Source organism: Cydia splendana, chromosome 11 (assembly GCF_910591565.1).
Source record: "Cydia splendana chromosome 11, ilCydSple1.2, whole genome shotgun sequence".
Lineage (NCBI taxonomy): Eukaryota > Metazoa > Arthropoda > Insecta > Lepidoptera > Tortricidae > Cydia > Cydia splendana.
In genome coordinates, this window is record NC_085970.1 from 13,195,287 (window position 1) to 13,217,851 (window position 22,565).

Genomic DNA, 22,565 nt, shown 5'->3' on the forward strand with positions numbered 1-22,565 from the left:
TCTAATGATTTAAAGAATAAATGAAACTGTCCAACTGTCATGAGTAGAATAAAATGCAATTAAGAAAATAAATGTGATGATGATATTCGTATGCATGCACTTTTGCTTTGAGTACGAATATAATAAATTTAATTTGTTATGCCATCCACATTTTCTCTTAAATTATTAAATTTCATAGGTATATAAAGATCTCGTCTTTGATTAGGTATATTTTAAGAATCACCATGTCATGCATGCATGTCAAAAATGCAAGTCAAGCAAATCGACCATAATTTGTCACTATCATTACATTTAAAAAGAGGAAGTACCTATCAGCCTAAAATTAAATAAGCAAAATAAAAACACAACAGAAAATTATACACCGCGTAACGCAAAAAAATAGAACTAAGAACGATAACAAAAAACCAAGTACATAATTTGCGAGTTTCCAAAGGATATGCACAGAATGCATTTGTGTTTTGCACGTTTTTTGGCGGAATTTCTGTCTCTAGCTCATACGATCAGTTAAATAGAGACGCCAAATTACCGCTTTGTGCTTACTCAGGTCGCGGGTAAAGCCGCAGTTTCGCAAGGCACTTTAACGTTATTTCATTGCTTATCAAAGTTAATTTGCCTCACAATTATTGCAATTAAGTAAACTTCGCTTAGTGTGCAACAAAATTAACTATACAATGCCACAATAAATAAATAACCAACTTAAATATACAGTTATTTGTGCGGATAGTAAGTACCAATAGTTGGAAATGAGCGGGTAAGTCGGGCTGTGGCGACCAGCGGGTAACTGACGGACCTAACCTAACTATCCTCTACTAACCGAACGCTGCAAGCTCTCTACATAAATTTACAATATCCACTTTTAAAAATATACAAATTGTCTTATTATAAAAAAAAAACCGCTCACACGCTAGGCTCACGCGCGCAAACAATTTCCTATATCCCTAATCAAACTTTATTATGTTTAATTGTTTATATTTCCTTGTCCGCCTTAAATATAAATATAGTTTACATATAAATTAAAACATAAATGAAAACTACACATTTCTTACGTTAACTATGTACAAGGCATCGTCTTCTCGTTCTCTAGTAACACTCGACGTCCCGCTCCGGCTCCGCGCCGCGCGCTGTAAACGACCGTACAAAAACCTATCTGGCACTAACATGTATATCCATTACAAAATGTATAATATAATCATTATTATGTATGTACAATCACAACATAAATTTTAATAAACAACCGAGAGAAATATAATTGGTGTTACGGCTTGTTGTTTCAAAGTAACATTCACTGTTTAATACTCACAGTCTAGCCTAGTTTACAATTTCATTGAGTTAAATCAATGTTCATTTCGTCACATGATGCTTTCGGTCAGCCAAAAGCTAGTTCACGGTTTTAATTGTACCATTCAAAAGTGAAGTTTAAAAAAATATTTAGTTCATTGAAGCTACGATTTAGATTTATTTGATCTGAGTCGGATGGATCAACATTTTCGGAATTTTCTCTATCTTCCTTACCAGAGTATTATTGTCACTCCAAACATTATTTACCGAGTAATCCTGCTACTGAAGTCACCTAGATACATCCAGGGGCCGATTGCATAACAAACTACAACTAATATTACAAGCGGAACTCCTTATTTAATAAGTGAAATTAGAAAAGGAGTTCCGCTTGTAATATTAGTTGTAGTTTGTTATGCAATCGGCCCCTGATTTACTTTACCTACGAACCACGTGGTTGTCACCGAGCTACTTGATATGTATATACGAAAATATGATCCATATATTGATACATGAAAATCTATTTTTGCTCAATAATTGTTCTGCCACTACTCAATATGTAGGAACAGTTTCATAAAACTTAAAATATTGTTCGCTGTATTCTAGCTGTATCTTATGAACGGGTTACTCTCATAATTCTTGATAAGAGAACATACAATGCATATGACACAAATATAAGTGTTTTATGTATTTATTTTTAACATTTCGCGAGTCATTTCGCCAGATGTTTTCTTATCGTGATTTATAAAAATGATTTCATATTCTAATGTGATCGAAAAAAATCACCAATATTATTTGTGATTACAAAACAACGTTACGCCGTCCGCTCCATAATCAACCCTAACCGAACCACTTAAAGTACGAATTAGTTTAAAGCTCTCATTCTAACACACTCACAGAGTAACAAGCGAAAGTATACGCGAATAGAAATCAGTAAAATTATTGCAAGAGAAGTGATCCCATGCATATTGAGATAATAACTCGATTGGCCCACACTCTAAATATTTTCGTATAACACCCGAACTAAAGAATTCGTATATTGTGTTCCCGATAGTACATATTTCTGATAGGGTAGGTACTACAACGAAAAACACTTACGATATGATTACTCTATCACTTAAACTTACATTCGGTTTTGTAACCAGGGGTCGTTGCTAGGCAACCGCGGTTGTCTGTACATTTTTGGTCATCTTGTAGGACATGCGAAGTCAATACTTAGTTACGATTCCCGGGCGTTCCCTTCTTATGAACCCGAGGCGACAATATACAACTATAGGTAATTGATGCCAACGTACTTTACTGACGACATATTCCAAACGGTTTTGGAACTTCAGGTATATTCGCTTTCAGATTAGCCCTTTCTATAAGCAAATTTATATAAAAGAATAACACGATTTCATGAAAAAATTGATATTAAATTCTGATTTCAAAATAAATATTAAACTTAATTATAAATAAATTAATATGTAACTAGATATTTTAAATAAATAATTTAATTATTAAATATTTAAATTAGACATTTTTTATTAAGTTTGTATTAAACAATCATTATCTATTAGAATTGCTTTTAGAAAAGTATCTGAAGAACGATATTCCAAAACTAAATCTCACAAGTCAATAAAGTGACTTAATTTCTTTACAACCAAATGACAATGTCACCGCGATGAAACAGCGATAGTGGTAAAAATATATCATTGCTTGTAGTACAGTCAGTCTACACTAAAGTTTAAAATTACACTTAATGGTTTACCAAAAAATTGACCATAATGTCTCATTTATATAAACTGACCATACTCCATTAATACCAAAAGCGAAGATACGCTATCATAAAAGGCCTGTACACACCGAATATGTGGGCGTAGACGTGAACGTTCTCGTGCGCTTTGTAATATACAGATCATTATGAGAGATGGCACACCGCTTGCGTGACGTGTGCGTGCAATGGCTGCAATATTTAAGTGCACGTTTACGCACAGGAAACCGGTGCGCTCTGGCCTTAAATAGTGACATAAAGAAACTTGTCAATCGGTCATGAACACATTTTAGCTGCAAATCCCGAAACGTACACTAAACATAACGTTTTTCTACCAATACCACAGATCATTTCACTGATACCGCTGAGCATTTTTCGCCACGACATTGCCAAACGGTTTCTGGAACAGTCGCCTGGTCGGGTGCGCGGGGCCGACGGGGCCGGCGGGGCCGAGGCCGGCGGCCTCCCCGGCCTCCCGGGCGCCGGGCGGCGGTCACTCGCGCGCCGCGTTCTTGATGAGAGAGATGGCGTAGCGCACGTATTGTACGAGATGCCGGAACGTGGAGAATAGCGTCAGAGGGCCGCATTTGCGGTCCACCGCTATGAATAGATCTGGAATAGAAATAAATTATGAATTACTTTAAAATATGTATTACCTAGTAAATAAGGCCTATAGTGCAAGTATATTTATATTCTTAATGTTTAGTGTCATGTTTATGAAATTTATATGTCTTTTTTTTTGGGACAGAAAGGCGTGGCTCTTTACTCAGGTGTACCAACAAAAAGTATTCTATCTATCTATCTAAGAGCCGAAAAATGTACAGAATACGCACCCTGGTTGGCGCGCAGCCGGCACAGGTTGTCGGCCTGCTCCCACAGGTCGTGCGCCACGTACAGGAAGGTGTAGTACTTGGTGAGCTGCAGCAGCGCGTTGTGCGCTTGCGCGGGCACCGAGTGCGCCATGCTGCAGTAGCCGGAGGAGGCCGACGCCACGGAGCCCACGGAGCCCACCGACCCGCCCGGCGACGGCGTCGGGGACAGCGGGGACACTGATTCCGCGCACGCCGGCTGTATACATATATGAAAGTTCAAGTTTAGTGTTAGGACCTAAAAACATTAATTTTCTGCCATTTAAGTTAGGAACCTTATATACAATATCCTAAACTACTAGCGTGTGAATTAAGCGTTAGGCGTTTATAGGTAACGCAATTTAACATATAGCGTAAGTAGACTAATTCGCCAGTAACTGGCCGTCCTAAACTAAAAATGAATTCTATTCTCCTATAAATAGAATTCATTTTAGTATAAGATGGCCAGTTATTGAAAGCTGGCCAGTTATTGAAACCTCATACTAAAATGAATTCTCTTTATAGGTGAATAGAATTCATTTTTAGTTTAGGGCGGCCAGTTACTAAAACCGGCTAATTACCGGCTAATTACTGGCGAATTACCCTACTTAATTTTTTTTTAAAGAAATAAAACTCAAAGAATATTTTGGAAGGAAAACGTGTGAGCATTCAAATGTTTACGATTTTATGCCTATAGAAAACTTCTTTTGTATGACTATTTTATTTGCTATTTTTCATTCCATATTTTGATTTAGGTAAATATTAATACAAAATTCCAATTCAATTTAAAAACAAAGTAATAAATACAAAAAAAAAGAAGGTGTACTAACATCATTTACCTTTTGCTGGTAGTCCTGCACTATCCTGTAATACTCCTTCACCTCCCGGTTGTACATCTTGAACATGCGCAAGTACAGCAATGCTTGCACACGTAAGCTGAAAAAAAAAACACGTTATCGATTTAATACATTATAACTAAAAGACCAATTTTTAATAATTGACACGTATAGCGAATTGTTGTTGCTAATATGGTTAAACAAAACGGCATTGAGCACGGATATGATGGTCGCATTTTTATCACCTGTCATGTCATGTGTCACTATCGCACTTTCTTATTTGTTAGAACGTGACAGGCATGGTGACAGATGATAAAAAGGCGACAAACTTAGCCGTACAGGCTAGAGCACACCGGCTGCGTGCGCCCCGCAAAATGTTGGAGCCGTGCACGCACACGTTACGCAAACGGTGCCGGTGTGCCGTCTCTCATACAAATCTGTATATTACGACGCGCACGCGCACGTCTACGCACACGTATCCGGTGTGCATAGGCCTTTCATGGTGTAAGGACATCGTCACATGACTTTACTTTCATACCCTTATGGTCTACGGACCCCACCCCAATGCAAATTTTGAAAACAGAATGATTTATGAGACATCTATAGAGTTATTTATGACACTTCTACAAGATATTTTCGTGGTGGTGTGATTTTGATAAGCCTTTATAAGGTTTATAAGCCTACTGATTTTGAATTTTATTTCAAAGTTCAATTTTGCATAATTTCTGACACCCTTATAAAGGTTTAAGTTCATAAGGAGGATACCCACCTCAATATATCAAGCTTGTTGAACGTGGAATGCGGCGACGCCCTGAACCGCTGCGGCATGGAGTGTATGCTCTTGATGTACTCTATGGTCTCCCGGTATATGGTGAAGGCGCGTTTGGTGTCCAGCTCTAGTTCCAGTACTCGACCGGTTAGAACGAAGCACAGCACCGACTCGAGGTAGAGCATGACGCGGGGTAACGCTTTCTGCTCGCGCTCTGCTTCGCATTTCAGCTGTTTCGCTTGGTCTAGGTAATATCTGAAAGAGGAATTACGGATGAGTAGTTTTACTTTTTGACATACGTCTAAACCCTGGTATTCCATCTGTCCAATATCTAAGTCTAATGCATTGCTTAATTAGAGAGTGAGACGCAATGACATTGGATAAAGAAATTGGACAGGTGGAACCCTAAGGCTCTAGGCCCTGTACTTGTAAGTTCAGTTTTCGAGATTATCTTCACGTTCACTTGAATTTTAAAATAAGTTTCGTTAGAAATGGCACTAGTTTGGAAAAAGAAATGTGTGTGCCATAAACGTCAAAATATTATGAAAATAAGACGTTTGAAATGGCACTTTCATATTTTCTCACAATGGTGCAGAGTTAGTTAAAGAGTTAAGACGGGCTCGGCTGTAACCGGACAACCATAATTGCTGAGAAGCCAATAGATGGCGCAGAAGCACAATTTTTCTTTTCCGACACGGCTGTCCTGACATTGTGCACGTCCTCGCATACATAAATATATCTTACTTGTGGTCGCGTTCCTCGTCAGAGAGCACGTCCGCGGGCAGACGCTCGAAGTACGAGTAGTAGATGGGCGTCTGGCCCGCCGTCCGCTCGTGGTTGGTCGCGGCTACCTCTCCCGCCTGGAAAATTAAGTTGCTAGTAATATAAATACAGAAATGTGATGTAAACGGATGATGAACTGTGATGTAGCAATATTTAACCGATACCTTGGTAATTAATTCAAGGTCACAGCTATAAACGGAAGTGTATTTTTTGTAGTCAAATCAAGGGATATACAAGTACTCAGAGAAGAAGTGTGATCTCGCCCTCAACGTGAGCCCAAGGAAGACGGAAGGCAAGGCGGAAGACCTAGATTTTGCGAAGACTGAAAGTCGACCTCTTCTTAGAGCGAGCCGCGCATGCGAGCCAAGCCAGACTCCAACCGTATTTACGTTTGTCAACAATCTTCTCGACCCACTGAGTTGGACTTGTAATCTACTGTTCATAGAGATAGTCTATAATCCTATGGACCTTCAAGATGGTTCTGTATTTTTAAGTACGCTGTGAAGTGGATGGCCCAAAAAAAACGTAATAGTATACCTGGTGCGGCGGCGGCGTGGCGACGCGCTTGGCGGCGCGGCGCGGCGGCGCGGCCAGCAGGTGCCGCACCGTCTCCGCGCGGAGCCGCTCCAGCGGCACTCGCACCGGCAGGCGCAAGCGCCGGGGCACTGTACACAAATATTACATTCTATTTCGTTTCCTAATGCATCGGGGAAAAATTCACTGTTAATTATCATTTCTGAAACGGTTTATCCCGTTCCGATCATCATCTAGCAAACTTAGGCTGTGATTTTAGTATCTGGGATATACAAATAAGGTTTATTTTTGCATACGTATCTTTCGCAACTGATTATTTTCTATACTAGCCTAACCTATGCCAAATTAAGTATGCAAAATAATAATTTGGTACGCGTTGGTTTGTCCAAAAAACATTCTGCGATAAGTAGGTTAGAAAATTAAAGTAGGCGAAAAACCTTTTACACCGTTCAGATTTTCAGGGTATAATAGTACGCAGTTTCACGATAAATAAAGTTTAGTAATGCAATTTAAAATAGAAACTGTCATATAGGTACATACGAAAAAGTTACTCACCAATTGAAGAAGCCTCTTCGAGTCTCTCCGAGCCTCGGCCCTTCAAGCCGGACCCGACGTCAGCCTCAGCGCGAACGAATCTGTCCGGCATGCGGTCGAGCCTCTCCATGCCCAACTTGTCGCCTGACAGTCTGTCCAACTTGTCCCCTGATAGGCGATCCATCTTGTCCCCTGACAGACGATCCATCCTATCCCCGGAGAGGCGATCGAGGGAGGTTTTCTCTATCTTATCCGAGCGCTCGGACGATATCCGTTCTCTCGAATGCCGGCTGGGGGTTAAGAGGCGTTCAGAGCTGTACCGGTCGTGTAAACGGTCGGTTCGCTCAGAGGATAACCGGTCGGTGGACGTCCGATCCGGTATTCTGTCGGAAGGTGCGGAGGGTATGGGGAGGCGATCTGATATTCGGTCGTTCGTCCGCTCGGGACGGTCCCTTTCCGGCCGCTCGAGGGACACTCTTTCCTGTATCCGTTCATTGGCGACCCTCTCGGCCTCTCGTTTCCTGGTCAACGTCTCGGGCTCCTGGGGGGGCGAGACCCTGGCGAGGGCCTCCTCGTTCCGCCTCTCCGCCGAGCGCTCTCGATGCCTCCTCTCATCGTCGTCGGCTCCGGACTCGGCCGCCACTTCTATTATAGTGACCTGGCCTTTGCCCTTGCCACCTTTTCCTTTGCCACCTTTGCCACCTTTCCCGCCACATTCGTCACCCTTCTTGGGAGTGAAAACCTGGAAAAAAGTTTATAGTGAGAAAAAAAAATATCACTTTTATCAGATTTATAAATTGGGAAGCTTAGAAGACAGCTTTTTTATTTAAATAGTTCGGTTTGTTAACTCAAAGTAGGAACTCATCCGGCAGAAAGCGTGAAACTTGGTTTATACACTAAAAAAATAATTAGCTGGTTGTTTCCCTTTTCACTTTTGCGTCTCGATTTACAGAGCGTTCAGGCGCTTACGCGCACCAACAATCCTAAAAACGTACCTTGCGAAAGATATGCGTCTTCGTGTCCTGCAGCACGGGGTGCGGGGCGGGCGCGGGCGCGGCCGGGGCGGCGGGGGAGGGGTCGCGGGGGCGCGGCGCGGGCGCGGGGGAGGGGGAGGGGGAGGGCTCGGCGGGGCGCAGCTTGGGCGGGCGGCCGCGCTTCTTCTTGGCGGGGCGCTCGCGTGAGTCAGCCCGTGGCTTGGGCGGCCGTCCGCGCTTCACCGCCGCGGTGGCCGCCACGCGGGGGGAAGGCTGGAACAACACTTGAATTAAATTGCGCCTAGGAGGGACCTTGAAATATATGAGAAATGCCCTATACGGCCATGTTTGATTTTGATTTACCGGTTTGACGTTTGGAATTAAAAAATCCATATTCAGTTCCCGGAAAACCTAACTAACTTCAATGCATGAATTGTTCTTACCGTATTAGTAGGCCTTGGCGAGTCATCGTCGCTGGACACGGTCAGCTTTGACGACCGTCTCCGCCTCTGACCCGGCGACGGCGACGACGCCTCCGAGTCCGATAGATCCGAGATAGGACTCTGTTGCAATAACGATAAGACACACATTTAATTAACAGTCACAACCTGGCTCCTGTTTCACCATGCAGACATTGTCACCTGACTATGACATTGTCACCGTCACCGTACATTGATGGTCCAATAGGTAAGTAAACATTAATTGTAGCCTAGCATTACTTACCGACCGAGAAATATACAGGAAATTATCAGATGACATGTAAAGTTGGTGAAACTGACTCATGACACTTTTATTCGATTAATTTTGACGAATGAAAAAAAAAAACAAGTGTACCTCATATCCTGGAGATATAATCATGCTTCCATGTAAAGCCCCAACAGCCTGCCACAGAATATCTTTTAACGCTAAAAACTCTCTAAAAACCCTCGGACGCTCCTCCCGTGGCCAGTAACACGTAAGATTTCTCTCGTAATTGACGAGACAACTTCTCAAGTTACACTTCAATACGGCCAGGTTGATCCATCTCTGCTGGACGCCGTCATCGTCGTTCATGGTTTGATTGAGAAGTTGGAAAAGGAGTTCTAGAGAATTGTCCATATCGCGAGTATTGGAATGGGACTTTAAACAAGGCTTATGCGTTCTAAAGACGTTAGCTTCGTTCAAAATGAGAGATGCAACTGATGCAATTGTTGTTCGTGCATAAACAGTGTGTGTCAGCATCCTAATACGGGGAAGTGTTTATCTGTAAGGGGACACCTGGGAAAGGGCAGTAATCCCGCATATTAAGCTAGAAGATGATCGTGTTACTGTTGACGAGTTAGAAATATACGTGGGAAGGCTAAACGTGTGTTGTTTCTGGGAGGTCATGTCGTTTGCTAATCATCAAAAAACGATAAAATCCGTTTTGTTGTTTTGTAGCTTTAGCCAAAATACACGTTCACTGCGGTAGGGGGTCGAAAGACCCCATGCAAATGAGTATGATTGATTGCGAGTTACCCTAATTGCCGCAGCGAAGGTGTTAGTTAAACAAGCATTGTCTAAAAGTACTAACTTTAAACCTCATTTATGTAAAAAAAATTGTATTGGGGAAGTTCGATACCTAACAAAGAAGACCACATTGCTATTCCTGCGCTTCTTTAGTACTTGCTTGCTATCATTTTATTCAAACTACCGCGACTGACCACCAAGATTCTCTCTAACCTATTGAGCATTCTACGGAATTGTCTGCCGCATGTCGAGCACAAACGAGGAGTTTTTTCTGCAAGGGAGGTATCCTAGGGAAATATTTAAACTAAATACGATAATAACATTATTTTGTAAGTCCACTAATGTTGTCTGTACTCACCGGCTTCCCCTTGATATCCGCGAGCGCATGCCTCAGCTCTTTCCCCGTATCATAGGGCTCGGGCAGCGGCGCGGTCGGCGGCGCGAAGTTGGACAGCGACCACGACGGCCGCTGCACCGGCTGCGACTCCGCCGCGGAACTGAGTCGCGCCGGCGCCGCTGCAGGCTCTCTAGCCTCTCTAGCCTCTCTGGTCTCTCTGGTCTCTCTGGGCTCTCTGGGCTCTCTGGTCTCTCGCGGCGGAGGACCGCTGGACTCGGCGGAGGACGACTCAGACTCGGAGTCGGAGGACTCGCTAGCCGAGGACGGGCTGCCGCCGGAGACGATTGGTGATAGGATGCTGGAATTAAAAAACTTCGTTTAACAGGAGTATTCAATTCAATTAAGCTTCAAATGCTAACTTATTAAGAAATAAAACTACCGAACCCAATGAGAAAATAAACATGAAAACAATTGTAGTGTGCACTACGTACGTACACACACCTTCACATTTATCTCTATATATTCCGTAGATTAAGGATCATATATGATAATAATCATAACAAGTTGTATCATTGGCGCCACACCTTACATGGCGATCCTGCCAGGATCGCACAACAACACACAATGCATAATGTCGCTACACAATGTTGGTTGCCTGGCAGCCTCATACTGCATTCAGTGACTGACCCCTTGACCCATGCGATGATTGCGCCAAAATTATCAATTATTTCTAAGCTTTTTCGATCTAACTTAACCAGTGCCAGTGCCGACCATCCTAAGATCAGCACTCATCTGACCAGCGGGTCGCAGGGAAATACGTGAAAGTTTAACTTACGGTTCTAGTTCTAGCGCAGTACTGCTGGTGGTGTGGTGTAGCGTGCTGGCCGCGACCTCGTCGTCGCTCTCCGACAACCCGAGGTCCTTATTCAACCCGTCACATCTGTAAGGACATTGACCTTGTAAATTGTTCGTTTCGATAAGACAGACATCAGATATTGAAGAGCGTTCAAAGTGCTCGCAAATATGTGAACACTGTTAAGACGTCAGAGTACATGGCGATTGGGGACTGTACAAGTTGATGATTCAAAGATTGCTAGAGGGTCCGGAAGGTAAGTCTGAGTTCGCCTGATTTCATAGAAGTAGACATAATTCAAGAAAAATTTTTGCGTACTAATCCAAATTACCTAGCCATTTTTATTACAAACTACTAATGTTGTAATGTGACCCCTCAGCATGAAGTGGAGCATATGCTCGTTTATATTAGAATTAATTAATATACTTACGGTGGCGTTACACTTCTCGAGTGTGATATCCGGTTGTCTATACCTGTAAATAAAAAATAATAAAATCAGTACAAAGCTCAACAAACAATCACGAAATTAATCATAAAAAAATACATCTGATCGTAAAATGAGGTATAACAGTAAAATTGTAAATTCATACGGTTGATTAAAGAGATTTTATTATGGCGATGATACAAACGAAAAACGGAGTTTGTGCATTATTAAAAATTGAAATTGCCTTAAATATAATAAAATTTTTTTTTGATCTATTTAGATATCAACAATGTCAGGATCAGGAATAACACTGTATACATACGAGAACTGTAATAATACATACATATAATCTGTGCACATTACAATTGACTGAATTACTCAATCATCAACTTTACAGCCTACGCTAGAAGATTTAATTCGCAACAACAATAACCTAACACCTCAAATAATATCAATACACGGTGCATGACAGTGCACCATAAGAACTATGGTTAATAATCAATCAATACATTGGATTCCAATGTTCACATTACCTAGTCTAGACATTCCAGTGTCTAGACTAAACGGTGGTATCAAGCACTGGACCGTGATATTCAACCCCGATCTTAGTTTCCCGACCGGTAAGAACATTATTATGCCTTATTTGATGCCCGTTACGCATCGGTTGGTAGCACTTTTTGTTTAGAATTTGAGTTCCCTGAGAACGGATTAGATCGGTTTTCAATGTAATTTTAAATCACAAGTAATCGTAAGAAATACAAGTTTGTTCAGATAATATGACATATGAAAATTGCAATCGGAAGCATATATATTTCAGTTCGAGCACAGAAAAGATTAATTATTCAAAGGTACGCGGTCACATATCCGATGTTTGTCAAAGACATTGACCGCCAGCGACCCGCTACGCGAGTTCTCTGTTCTTAGGAGTGTTTCGCTACAAAGCGGGAAAAATCTGTTATCGGGTACAATCGTAGTGCCGTTAGCGTGAGCTGGAGGTGAATACTTTAACAGTAGGTACATTAAGTCTAACTGTTAAGTTTGTACCTACTTCAGAAAGATGACATCGGCAGTAATTGCTATTTCAGCTAAGTCAAATATAGTTTTTTTGAAAAACAAGTGCGAGTCGGGCTCGCACATGAAGTGTTCCGTACCATTACGCAAAAAACGGCAAAAAAATCTTCTTATTCAGCTCGCTAACCGATCAATTTACGTGTGAAACGCGTAGGTGCATCGTTAAAAACTGCCTATTTCACAACATTTTAATAAGTACGAGTAACATACAAACTCCAAGAACATAAGGTGTCAAATGAGAATGCGTAACTTGTAAAGGGGCCCACAGATTACCAGTTCGCCGGACGATATCAGCCTGTCAGTTGTTCGGAATTGTCACCTGACAGGCTGATATCGTCCAGCGAACTGGTAATCTGTGGGCCCCTTAAAGCATAGACCGCATTGACAGCGCGACCGTTCCGTATAACTCCATGAATAATAAAGCGGAGTGTACACTGCGTATTAGTAGTTAATTTATAGGTGGTGCTTGGGAAAGGGCCGTGTTTGGTTAGGGCAGCGGCCAGCGGCAAAGTAAACATTGCAGCGATGTGTTACGGTTGCCTCGTGTACTTTAATAAGCATTTATGATTTTATCCAGGCAGATGAGCAATGGAAGCGTGTGAATGATGAGATGGCTGGCGACAGAGAGTTGGAAGGTAAGGATACGCTGCGCCGATCACAAGTGAATGGGTCAAATGCGAGCAAAGGATGATGATAGATTAAGAGGGGGCTAACGCAAAATTGTGGATTTCATATCGAATTTTTACACGATTTAATCAAGGACAGATGCCATAAAAATCACACGGAAACTAGATTATATTTGCAAGGGCAGGCTCAATGAAATAGATCCAATGAAAAAATGCCTAATTTTCATTTATTTTAAGTTTTATATCGTTACCATGCATGGCATAGCAGTATCGTTTTAATATAAAATAGCTATTAGGTATAGCCGAGGGACCTGTCGAGAAAAAAAATTAAACGGAATATCTATAGGTATTTTCAGTGTAATTCAGACAAAACCATATCCTCCGTCACAAGTTTCACTCGTCGCACCATATCACTTGTTCCCTTCTAATTTCCTGGCTTTTCGCCACTACTTCAATAATAGACACACAAACATGTCTAGATTTTAATAACTGTCTTGGAAGTAGATACGTTTTTCGAAATAAGACTAAATATGAATGAAATAAAACGATCTAATGTGACACAAATTGAAAGCGTATTTTAAGTTACCCCAACATACCAAAACTAAATAGTGAACTGTCAAACAAAAACCCCAAAGCATTGATAAAGTTACCCTCTCGCTCTAATAAACATCTTGAACAGAAAGCTATTCTGGAAGAAAAGCAATTTTCTCTGAAATATACACCTCGCATTATAGAAACTTCTATCGTATTAAAGATTTGTATTTTGCGGTTTTCGTCACGTCACGTAGTAAACTATATATTCCCATTGCCGCATTATAGAGTCGAATTCTGGGCCAAACAATAATGTCACTTGACTTTAACATTCGTAAGAACTACAATCAAAGAGTCCCTCTTACACTGGGACACGTACGCTTTAGACGTAGCAATGGGAATGAAACGTCAGAGTTCGGGCATCGGCGGTGACGGGTCAGTGACCCCGCTGACGGTCAGCGTACTGGGGGTGTCGGAGGTTAGGTCTAGGTCTACAATACACAATACGCCATTTGATTGGAAATTTAGGCTGCAATAATTAGTTTTATTTTTAAAGAAAAACTGCGCTGAAGTAAAACGAGGGGTTTTGTTGGAAACGTTATATGTACTTTATTAATTAGATTATTAAAAACGTTACTGCTTTAAAACCTTATTCTTACTTCTAATATTACTGCAGAGGAGTGTTTTTCTAATCCTACGAAAAATGAAGTATAAATTACATATATCGAAACGATTAACTATGTATAAGTATGTTTATCGGACAAATATTTCGATGTTCTATAAACAAAAGCAGCAATCGAGTAAAATTGGAGACGATATCAATTTAACGAGAGATTTTTGCAATAGGTAGGTACTTATATTTTTTTAAGTAAAAAATCTTTTATGTGCTAGCATCACTTAAAAGCTACTATAACATCTAAGAAGAAATACAACCCTAATAAACGTATATTACTTATCTCTCCGTCTAGCTCAGTCGTTTATTAATTACGACTACTCGCTTTGATTCGACACTAATGTATTAATTGCCTCTTCCCACCCTCGTATGCGCAATGTTTGCCAAAGTTTAAATAAGACTATCTTTTTCGATATTGTAATAATCGAGTGATACTGAAATGTATGGAATTTTTTTCAGTACGACATTGTAAAAAAAGGCAACTGTTCGGTTGCCAGTATACTTATTCTCTAGGCCTAATTGTTTTAAGGGTAAACGTTTTTTTCAAGTCTGATCAAAGACTCTTTTTTATGTTTTCATTTCGCTGCGCTACGCTAAATAAAAAACGGGCTTTATTTAAGTTAATGAAATTTTAAGGATTGTAAAAGTCACGATACGCTCTTAGCGAACACTAAATACAGGCCATAAATTAAATTGCAACACATTTACATTGTTTACGTTTCGCTAGTATTGCTAAAGAGACTGAGACCTTCAGACTAGACGGTAACTCACCGTAGATAAAAATATAATGTACGTACCGTCATAAACTTCTGTTAACATAATTTATTGCCGTGACGCAATCCTTACCGTTACTATGGTTTGTTATATACGTGCGAGTTGTGTAGTTGCTAGTATACTTGAGCAAAGAAGACATTAAAGTACGTACCTAGAACATTTCGTACGTACAGTCAGCAGAAGTTGCTAAGCGGGCCAGGTGCTCAAAATGATCTTGACGCGACTTTATTGTTAAGAGAATAAGAGCGTGTCAAGGTAATTTTGAACATCTCGCCCGCTTAGCAACTTCTGCTGCTGACTGTACGTTTACTATACCGCTACTTTAATTATTTTCCCAATATGGCAAGTTGGTATATTTGCAATGTAAAATATCCTGAAAATTTTTCTGAAACTTAAACGTATCTAAATCGAAATTTCATCAAGCTTTCTTCAAGTTCAAACAGTAAAAGAAACTTTAATATTATTTGATCATATAGCGATATTATAGCAATTGAAAAAGCACGGGAAAATGCATTTTTCCTAGAATAAAATCTATCTAGGTCAAATATATTCCATACTCTTTTTAAAGATTGTATCAGATCAAGAGTGTATCAAAATATTGTCTCAATAAGAAGAGAAAACAGCTGCATATCGCTATATAGCCGTACATTAGAGCATAATTAACCGTGCCTAATGCATCGGCGTATGTAGTTTGGATCGAGGAGGCTCGGAGGGCCATTGAGGTGAGTGCCATCGTCATCCGTGTCGCTACGTCTCGAGACTAATTTGTGGGAACGTTGCTTCGAGTCACAATCGTTCCGTCAAATGCACGGTCAACTGACTTTTGTAAGCCTTAATTCTTTAGGATAAGGTCTACTTGTGGTCAGTTGTGGTGATTTTGTGTCCCCGTTCTGGCTATTTTATAAATACGTTAAGTTCTTACGAATATGTGCTTGTAGGTGTGTAGCTTACATTACTTCTGTGTTATAGTCAGCGTCACATATAATATATGTTAGTTTTAGAAGTGGTGCTCTAATTTTAGGTAACTTACAATAACTTTCAAATAATTTTTAACTAAACATTTAAATTTTACTCGCAGTTTATTTTAACATGACATTGCTTGAAAAAGGAAGAAGGCGCCGCTTCATTTGTCAATAATAAGTAGTTAGTATTCCTCGTCATCGGTCCGAGTGCGTTCGTCTCGAGGTTAATTCGTGAGCATGTACTATCGGGTGCAGCCACGGTTGAGCATTTCTCAGCGAAAATCGCTTGCACCCAAAACTTTAAAACGTCACGCCTCCTTATATTACAAGTATTACAACCAATCACGGTCCTGCATTAAGTATATTGCATCGGTATTGTTTTTGGGTTCAAACCTGACCAACCCAAACATGTGTTGACCATCGTTATCAGTCTGTCGGTTGCATTTTAAACGGCATTCTATGTTAGAAAGATTACACATCTGGTGCCCGTAAAACAATTGTGCGACCAAGAATACTTGGAAACTTTTTTTTAATAGCCATAATGTTTGTCCAGAATTATTTAATTTTGCGCACTTTGCATGCGGAGACCGTTCGGCATCTTTACTTAACATCTGCCCGCTTGAAATGAATCTGAAATTGTTTAACGACCCATATTTTTTTTGGGCACGTATTTAACCGGTCAACTAATTAATCGGATTTCAGTAGCTTAAAAAAATAGAAATAGGTACTAAAATTAATACCTACTTTGGCAACAAAAGCGTTAAAATATTTCAATATGAGCAAGCTACCGATTATTTATTTGGCAACTGAATTAATATGACTTGATAAAAAAGGTGACTAGAAAAAAGGCAAGTTGTCAAGAGATTTAATTTTAGAACCGAAACTGCGAGGTAAGGAATTTGAGTTGGGTCATTAGAATGCATTCAATTTTAAGTGAGTGTTACTAGCCAGATGTTTCTTGGTGGTTTACTTATACAGTAAAAAAAAGCTACTCCGTTCGATTTCATATCCGTTGTAAATTGTACCGTATTGTTAGGCACGTTACGTTTATATAAAAAATTTAGAGTTACTGGTCAAAAAACTTGGACTGTTCCCATTGGTGGATAATGTAAATAAGTGACCGCGTCTGGGGTGCATTTGAAAACGAACTGTAGCATGCTCAACCGTCGCTGCACCCGATAGTACCGTGGCGTCACGATCACACACCGTCACGGCCCACGGTGCACAATGATGTTCAAAAAGGCGTATGTGTCATTGAGATCCTTACACACATACATCTGTTTGAGAACGCAATGTACGCTTGACGTCAAAGAGTTATACACCTTAAGTCATCGGGATAAGGTGGGAATTGTATTTGTGTATGTTGTTTGAGTTAAGACGTAAAACAATAACTGGTCAAGCGTTTTCTATTCCATTGTAAACGTTTAAGCCCTTTTGTCTTTTACTGAACTCATAAAATATGTCATTCTTAGAAATTGTACCGTATAGCGCGAAAGGGTTTTAAGTTAAGGCTTTATTCTAATTTCTTTGTCTGCTTCAAACAATTAAGGCGGGACAGAAGGCCCGAAACGTACCGAAGGGACACAAATAAAGGTGACATTGAAATTTCTATTCAGTTATTTGAACCCGTGACTTGAGTATTTATTAATGCAGACGTTACTGAAAACGTCTGGGCAATCAGGAGCATTTTTGAAATATCTATTGAACAACTTTGACGTAGCGAATTTAAGTAATGCAATTTAAAGACGAAAGGGATATTCGGTGTAAATTATTCGCAAAGGTTTATTTAGCCAATACAATTAAATAACAACCTGGCCTGCAGCGGATGTGGTGTTTTTTGTGCGTGAATAAAGAGGGCGCCTAAACACATGCTGCTGGCGGAAGTCTGATTGAATGCCGGTACAATAAAAAGAGTCGCATTCGAAGAAAAGCAGAACAATAGTGTTTTACCCACAACAGAATTGTATAAGGAATGATATCGTCATGAGCGGTGTAATTAATACTTTAGTTTACCATCAACTTTACCTTGGTATTTTTTTTTATTTGCTGGTTTTATGCACAGGAATATTGCTGGTTTTATATAGAGGAATATAGACACTGAAAAGTGTAAGTGGTGTAGTTAAATGCCTGTGGCTACGCTAAACTCTTAATGCCTGTGCACACCAGTGTGCGTGTGCGTACGTGCGCGTTGTATTATACAGATCCTTATAAGAGACGGCACACCTCTTGCGTGACGTGTGCGTGTACGGCTCAAACATTTTAGCGCACGTGCACCTCTACGCACACAAAGCCGGTGTACTCAGGGCCTTTTAATCGTCGGCCCACTAAAATCATAATTACTTAAATTTAAACAGTGCAAGATATTTATAACAAACTATTTTACAACACCTTTTTCTCACAAGTTACATCCACATCACAACCAAAGTATATTTTCCTCTGCTTTCATTTACAGCTCTGCTCCTAGGCATTGCGGTTGGTCGTAAAATTTTGCCATCTAAAGGCCTATTGGGATTTAAGAAGTGTGTCAAGGTAAAAGATATAAAGAATGTAGGAAATGGCTGCCGAAGATTTACAACCAAATTTAGGAAATTTGATGAAACCTGGGAAACGCTCAATAGGTACTTGAAAAGTTTTAGAAAACAATATTAAAATCAGGTAGCTTTAGGCCACAACTTACAACTATGGTCCAAGTTCAAGTTCCTGTAAAATATGTATAATGAGTATTTAATATAGATAAAGCATTAGTATATTTATAAGCAACAAAATAAATGTACCTAACGAATACAAATCCAAAAGGCTTGTTGATAATCAACGTTAAAAACTGGACCATAGTTGTATTATAGGACTATAGTTACCTGGTTTTACGGTACCATAATAGAATAAATCGGTACCTAACTGTACATATTATATGTACATACCTATATTTTATCAATCGTTAATATACCTACGGTATCTACATAATAAAGAGAATATGGATGTCTTTGTATCCATTTTCTCTTCAGTGTCGTTTTTGTTATTTATTTGGAAAGAGTGTTAACAAATCAAGACATAATCACCTAAAAACTTTATTTAAGATCAACTTTTTTAATTAAATAATTACTGGGCAGTAATGCATTTTTAATTGTGCAACTGCAGTGAGATTGGCGTGTTCGCAGGCAATGAGTATAAATATCTGCAATTAACACGTTTCTGATCCAGTCGCTACACATAAAGCCGAGAAACCGTATATACCTAAATATGTAAATGTACGTTTATATTTATGTACATTTGCCAACGCCTGAGGACTTATGAACAGAAAATGTACGTTGACGACATTTTAAGTAAGACCATAAGATCTAGAAACGCAAAATTTATTATTACCATTATCCTTAAACACTATCTGCGTGTCAATTTAAACCCATCGCAAAATTGCATTGCTATCGGTAAAGCATAAGAGGCAAATAGAGCCATATATATTTGCGCGTGTCACGTAGAAATCCAGACACAAACAGACGAAAATGACACGAAGTGATGATGGAGTCCAAGAATGCACCACAGCCAATCCGGAATGCGCTCCGCCGGATTGATCTGAGACAGTTTTTATTACTCGCTTTACATTACTGTCATACTGTCACGACTGTTAATGAGTTAACAAAGAATAACAGTATCTAGAAATACAGTTTCAGGTCAATACAATACCAATAATAATATTTTCTGGACACCTTCATGTCGCAAAAGACATACAGTTTTAGGCTACTCTTCAGTTTCTCTCTTACTTCTTCTATCTATTTCTTGATTCTCAGCCATTATATTATTTTGTTCAGGTTTTCAGATCAATTGGTAATATACGTCTACAGTCCAGAGAGACACCAGATGATCACGACCTTGAGATATGATGGAACGACTACAGGGAAACTTCATAAGGACTTCCATCTCTCAGATATGCTGTCGCCTAACACTGAAAACGAAACCAGAAGCGATTTGTCACGCAAACCTAATCGCACTAGCGAGATATTAGCACATTTTAATCTGCATCAGGAAGTACAAAAAGACGCTAATAAGATTCGAGTCATTATGATGGCAATCGGATAACTCACCCGTCGAAAGGAAAATGGACTTAGTATTGTAAAGAATAAAGTTGTTCTTTGTGACTTTTCGTTAGCGGTATTATCGTGAGGACAATGCCATCGCGTGCGCTGGGCGAGGTGACATTTATTCGTGTGAGTTGAAGATCGATGTACCTGGATTACCTGGATAGTTTCCATGTATGTTATCTTCATCTCAATTATAATACGAATTTACTTGTTATTTCATACATTCAGCAGAATCAAAGAACGAGGATAGTGACGACCACATTCAAAGCGTTACTTAAAACTTTTATTTCTGAATTTTCGATTGCTTTAATGCATATGATCCTCACAAAACACAAGATTTATTGAAATAATGAAACGAAAAATTGTTACCAAGTCAATCGTGGCACCATCATCAGCATATAGGTATACGCCTGGGCACAGAGGGCTTGTCTCAAAAGCGGGTTTAGGTTAAGCAATATTAATTTAAGAGTACAAATTTCATTATTTGCATTATCTATTCTACTGCGCTGCAGTCTTACCGTAAACTGCAGTTATCAGAAGACGAATTCTCATGTTGATCAGCAAATACACATACAAAAACAAAAGAGTACAGGTTTTGCGCATTTCACATGTGATAAGAATTTACAAGTTTGCATGTACGATGTAGACGAACGTGATGATTGATGAAGTTACGTATGTGTGCACGTGGTTGTTCATTCCGTGGACGTAAGTGCATTTGTGTTGGACGTCGCATGACGGATGCAATACTGCACGTGTAGGCTTAATTGCAGGTTAATCGGATCAACGGGAAGCGAATCGGTTGCAACCTTTATCAAAGTGATGTAATGAAGTTTTTATTTGCGCAAGTCTTACACAGAAGCTATGCAAGATGGCGTATGTTGACAATACTTGAGAAGGTTATGGTAATGTTAGTAATGTGAGGTACGGTAATAGGTATTAACGATTGTTAGTACTTCAAGCACGTGGAGAAGATAGATAAACGGAACCCTACAAAGTGAATAAATGAGAGAGTGGAAGTCGGCTTTAGGAAGGAAAATACCTTGACGAATATCAGTGATCTGACTAATTCTAAATCATCTTAAAACAAAGGCTATGGTGCCTATGATAACTGAATTTATGAGCATAGGGTGGTAGCAAGTGGTATCTATCTCTGCTTAGTCCTAGAGAAGCAGGCATGATTAATACTTGATTCAATTGATTGTTTGACAAAACTTAATAGTCACGTACACTTATGAGCGAGACGTGTTTTAAGAGTTTCGTTTAAGACGAGGTATGACCGAACTGATCGGTGGTGTTTCGAGACCAAAATTCTAACGTTCAAATTTCGAACTATGTATATGTAAACATTTAGTCGTTTGGCTAGTTCGGAACTAGAGACGATAACAAACGACGAAAATACCAACATTTTGTTTCATTATACCTCACTTTAATAGCCTAAGTAGGCATATCAGTCATTTTACATTGAGTGTTTACAATGTTTACGTAAACAGACTACAATCTCATCTCTCCGACAGTAAACTACCTTATTGTTTTACGAAATGTAGGCATGTACTCGATTGTGTTTATAATGCAATCATCTTTATCAAGCTGTACTCGTATTGAATTGACTTGTCGGCGCCATTAATGTTTGCGTGTGCTCGAGCCGTTTTTAGGGTTCCGTACCCAAAGGGTAAAACGGGACCCTATTACTAAGACTTCGCTGTCCGTCCGTCCGTCCGTCCGTCCGTCCGTCCGTCCGTCCGTCCGTCCGTCCGTCCGTCCGTCTGTCACCAGGCTGTATCTCACGAACCGTGATAGCTAGACAGTTGAAATTTTCACTGATGATGTATTTCTGTTGCCGCTATAACAACAAATACTAAAAACAGAATAAAATAAAGATTTAAATGGGGCTCCCATACAACAAACGTGATTTTTGACCAAAGTTAAGCAACGTCGGGAGTGGTCAGTATTTGGATGGGTGACCGTTTTTTTTTTTGCTTTTTTTTTGTTTTTTTTTGCATTATGGTACGGAACCCTTCGTGCGCGAGTCCGACTCGCACTTGCCCGGTTTTTTCTCTAACAGGTGCATTTTATACCGTCATTACGTAACTATACTTTATGTATTTGTTAACTCTTTCAAATAGATAACTTGGAAAGTATGTTTATTATTACTACTTTATAAGGTATTTTTCAGCGAGTGAATTCTAGTGTAGGTAACGCTTTCGTATACCAACATTTTGTTCAGTTTAAAAATAGCCGATCTAAATAAGTAAAAGGAATCTCTCCGTCGTAAAATTGAACGAACTTCGTTCCTTTTACGGACGGAATCTATTTTAGATGGATCTTAGCCAGATATTGTATAAAACAAGTAGAACAAACGTATGCTAGATTTAAATTATGTATTCCATGTGAGTCATGTTGACTCATACGTTTCCCGGTACGTGTTTATCTAATGGAGTCCATTGGGT

At 39.8% G+C, this 22,565-nt stretch overlaps 1 protein-coding gene and 1 long non-coding RNA gene across 5 annotated transcripts in view; one reads left to right on the plus strand and one right to left on the minus strand.

The window, feature by feature from the left end:
- The window catches only part of LOC134794976 (uncharacterized), a 746,430-nt gene that overhangs the window by 187,525 nt on the left and 536,340 nt on the right, over positions 1-22,565 (plus strand). The window lies entirely within an intron of this gene.
- LOC134794884 (AF4/FMR2 family member lilli) overlaps positions 1,683-22,565 on the minus strand; it is a 321,915-nt gene continuing 301,032 nt past the window's right edge. For 2 of the 4 annotated variants that reach the window (XM_063766715.1, XM_063766716.1), the window contains 12 exons: positions 11,415-11,457; positions 10,967-11,071; positions 10,153-10,489; positions 8,750-8,869; positions 8,328-8,579; positions 7,354-8,074; positions 6,802-6,929; positions 6,226-6,341; positions 5,482-5,736; positions 4,707-4,812; positions 3,862-4,096; positions 1,683-3,640 (listed from right to left, as the gene is read on the minus strand). In XM_063766715.1, the coding sequence (XP_063622785.1) occupies positions 3,522-3,640; positions 3,862-4,096; positions 4,707-4,812; positions 5,482-5,736; positions 6,226-6,341; positions 6,802-6,929; positions 7,354-8,074; positions 8,328-8,579; positions 8,750-8,869; positions 10,153-10,489; positions 10,967-11,071; positions 11,415-11,457 (2,537 nt within the window). In that variant the 3' untranslated portion in view covers positions 1,683-3,521. The remainder of the gene's footprint in view (positions 3,641-3,861; positions 4,097-4,706; positions 4,813-5,481; positions 5,737-6,225; positions 6,342-6,801; positions 6,930-7,353; positions 8,075-8,327; positions 8,580-8,749; positions 8,870-10,152; positions 10,490-10,966; positions 11,072-11,414; positions 11,458-22,565) is intronic. The other 2 variants (XM_063766714.1, XM_063766713.1) reach the window with 2 other exon arrangements.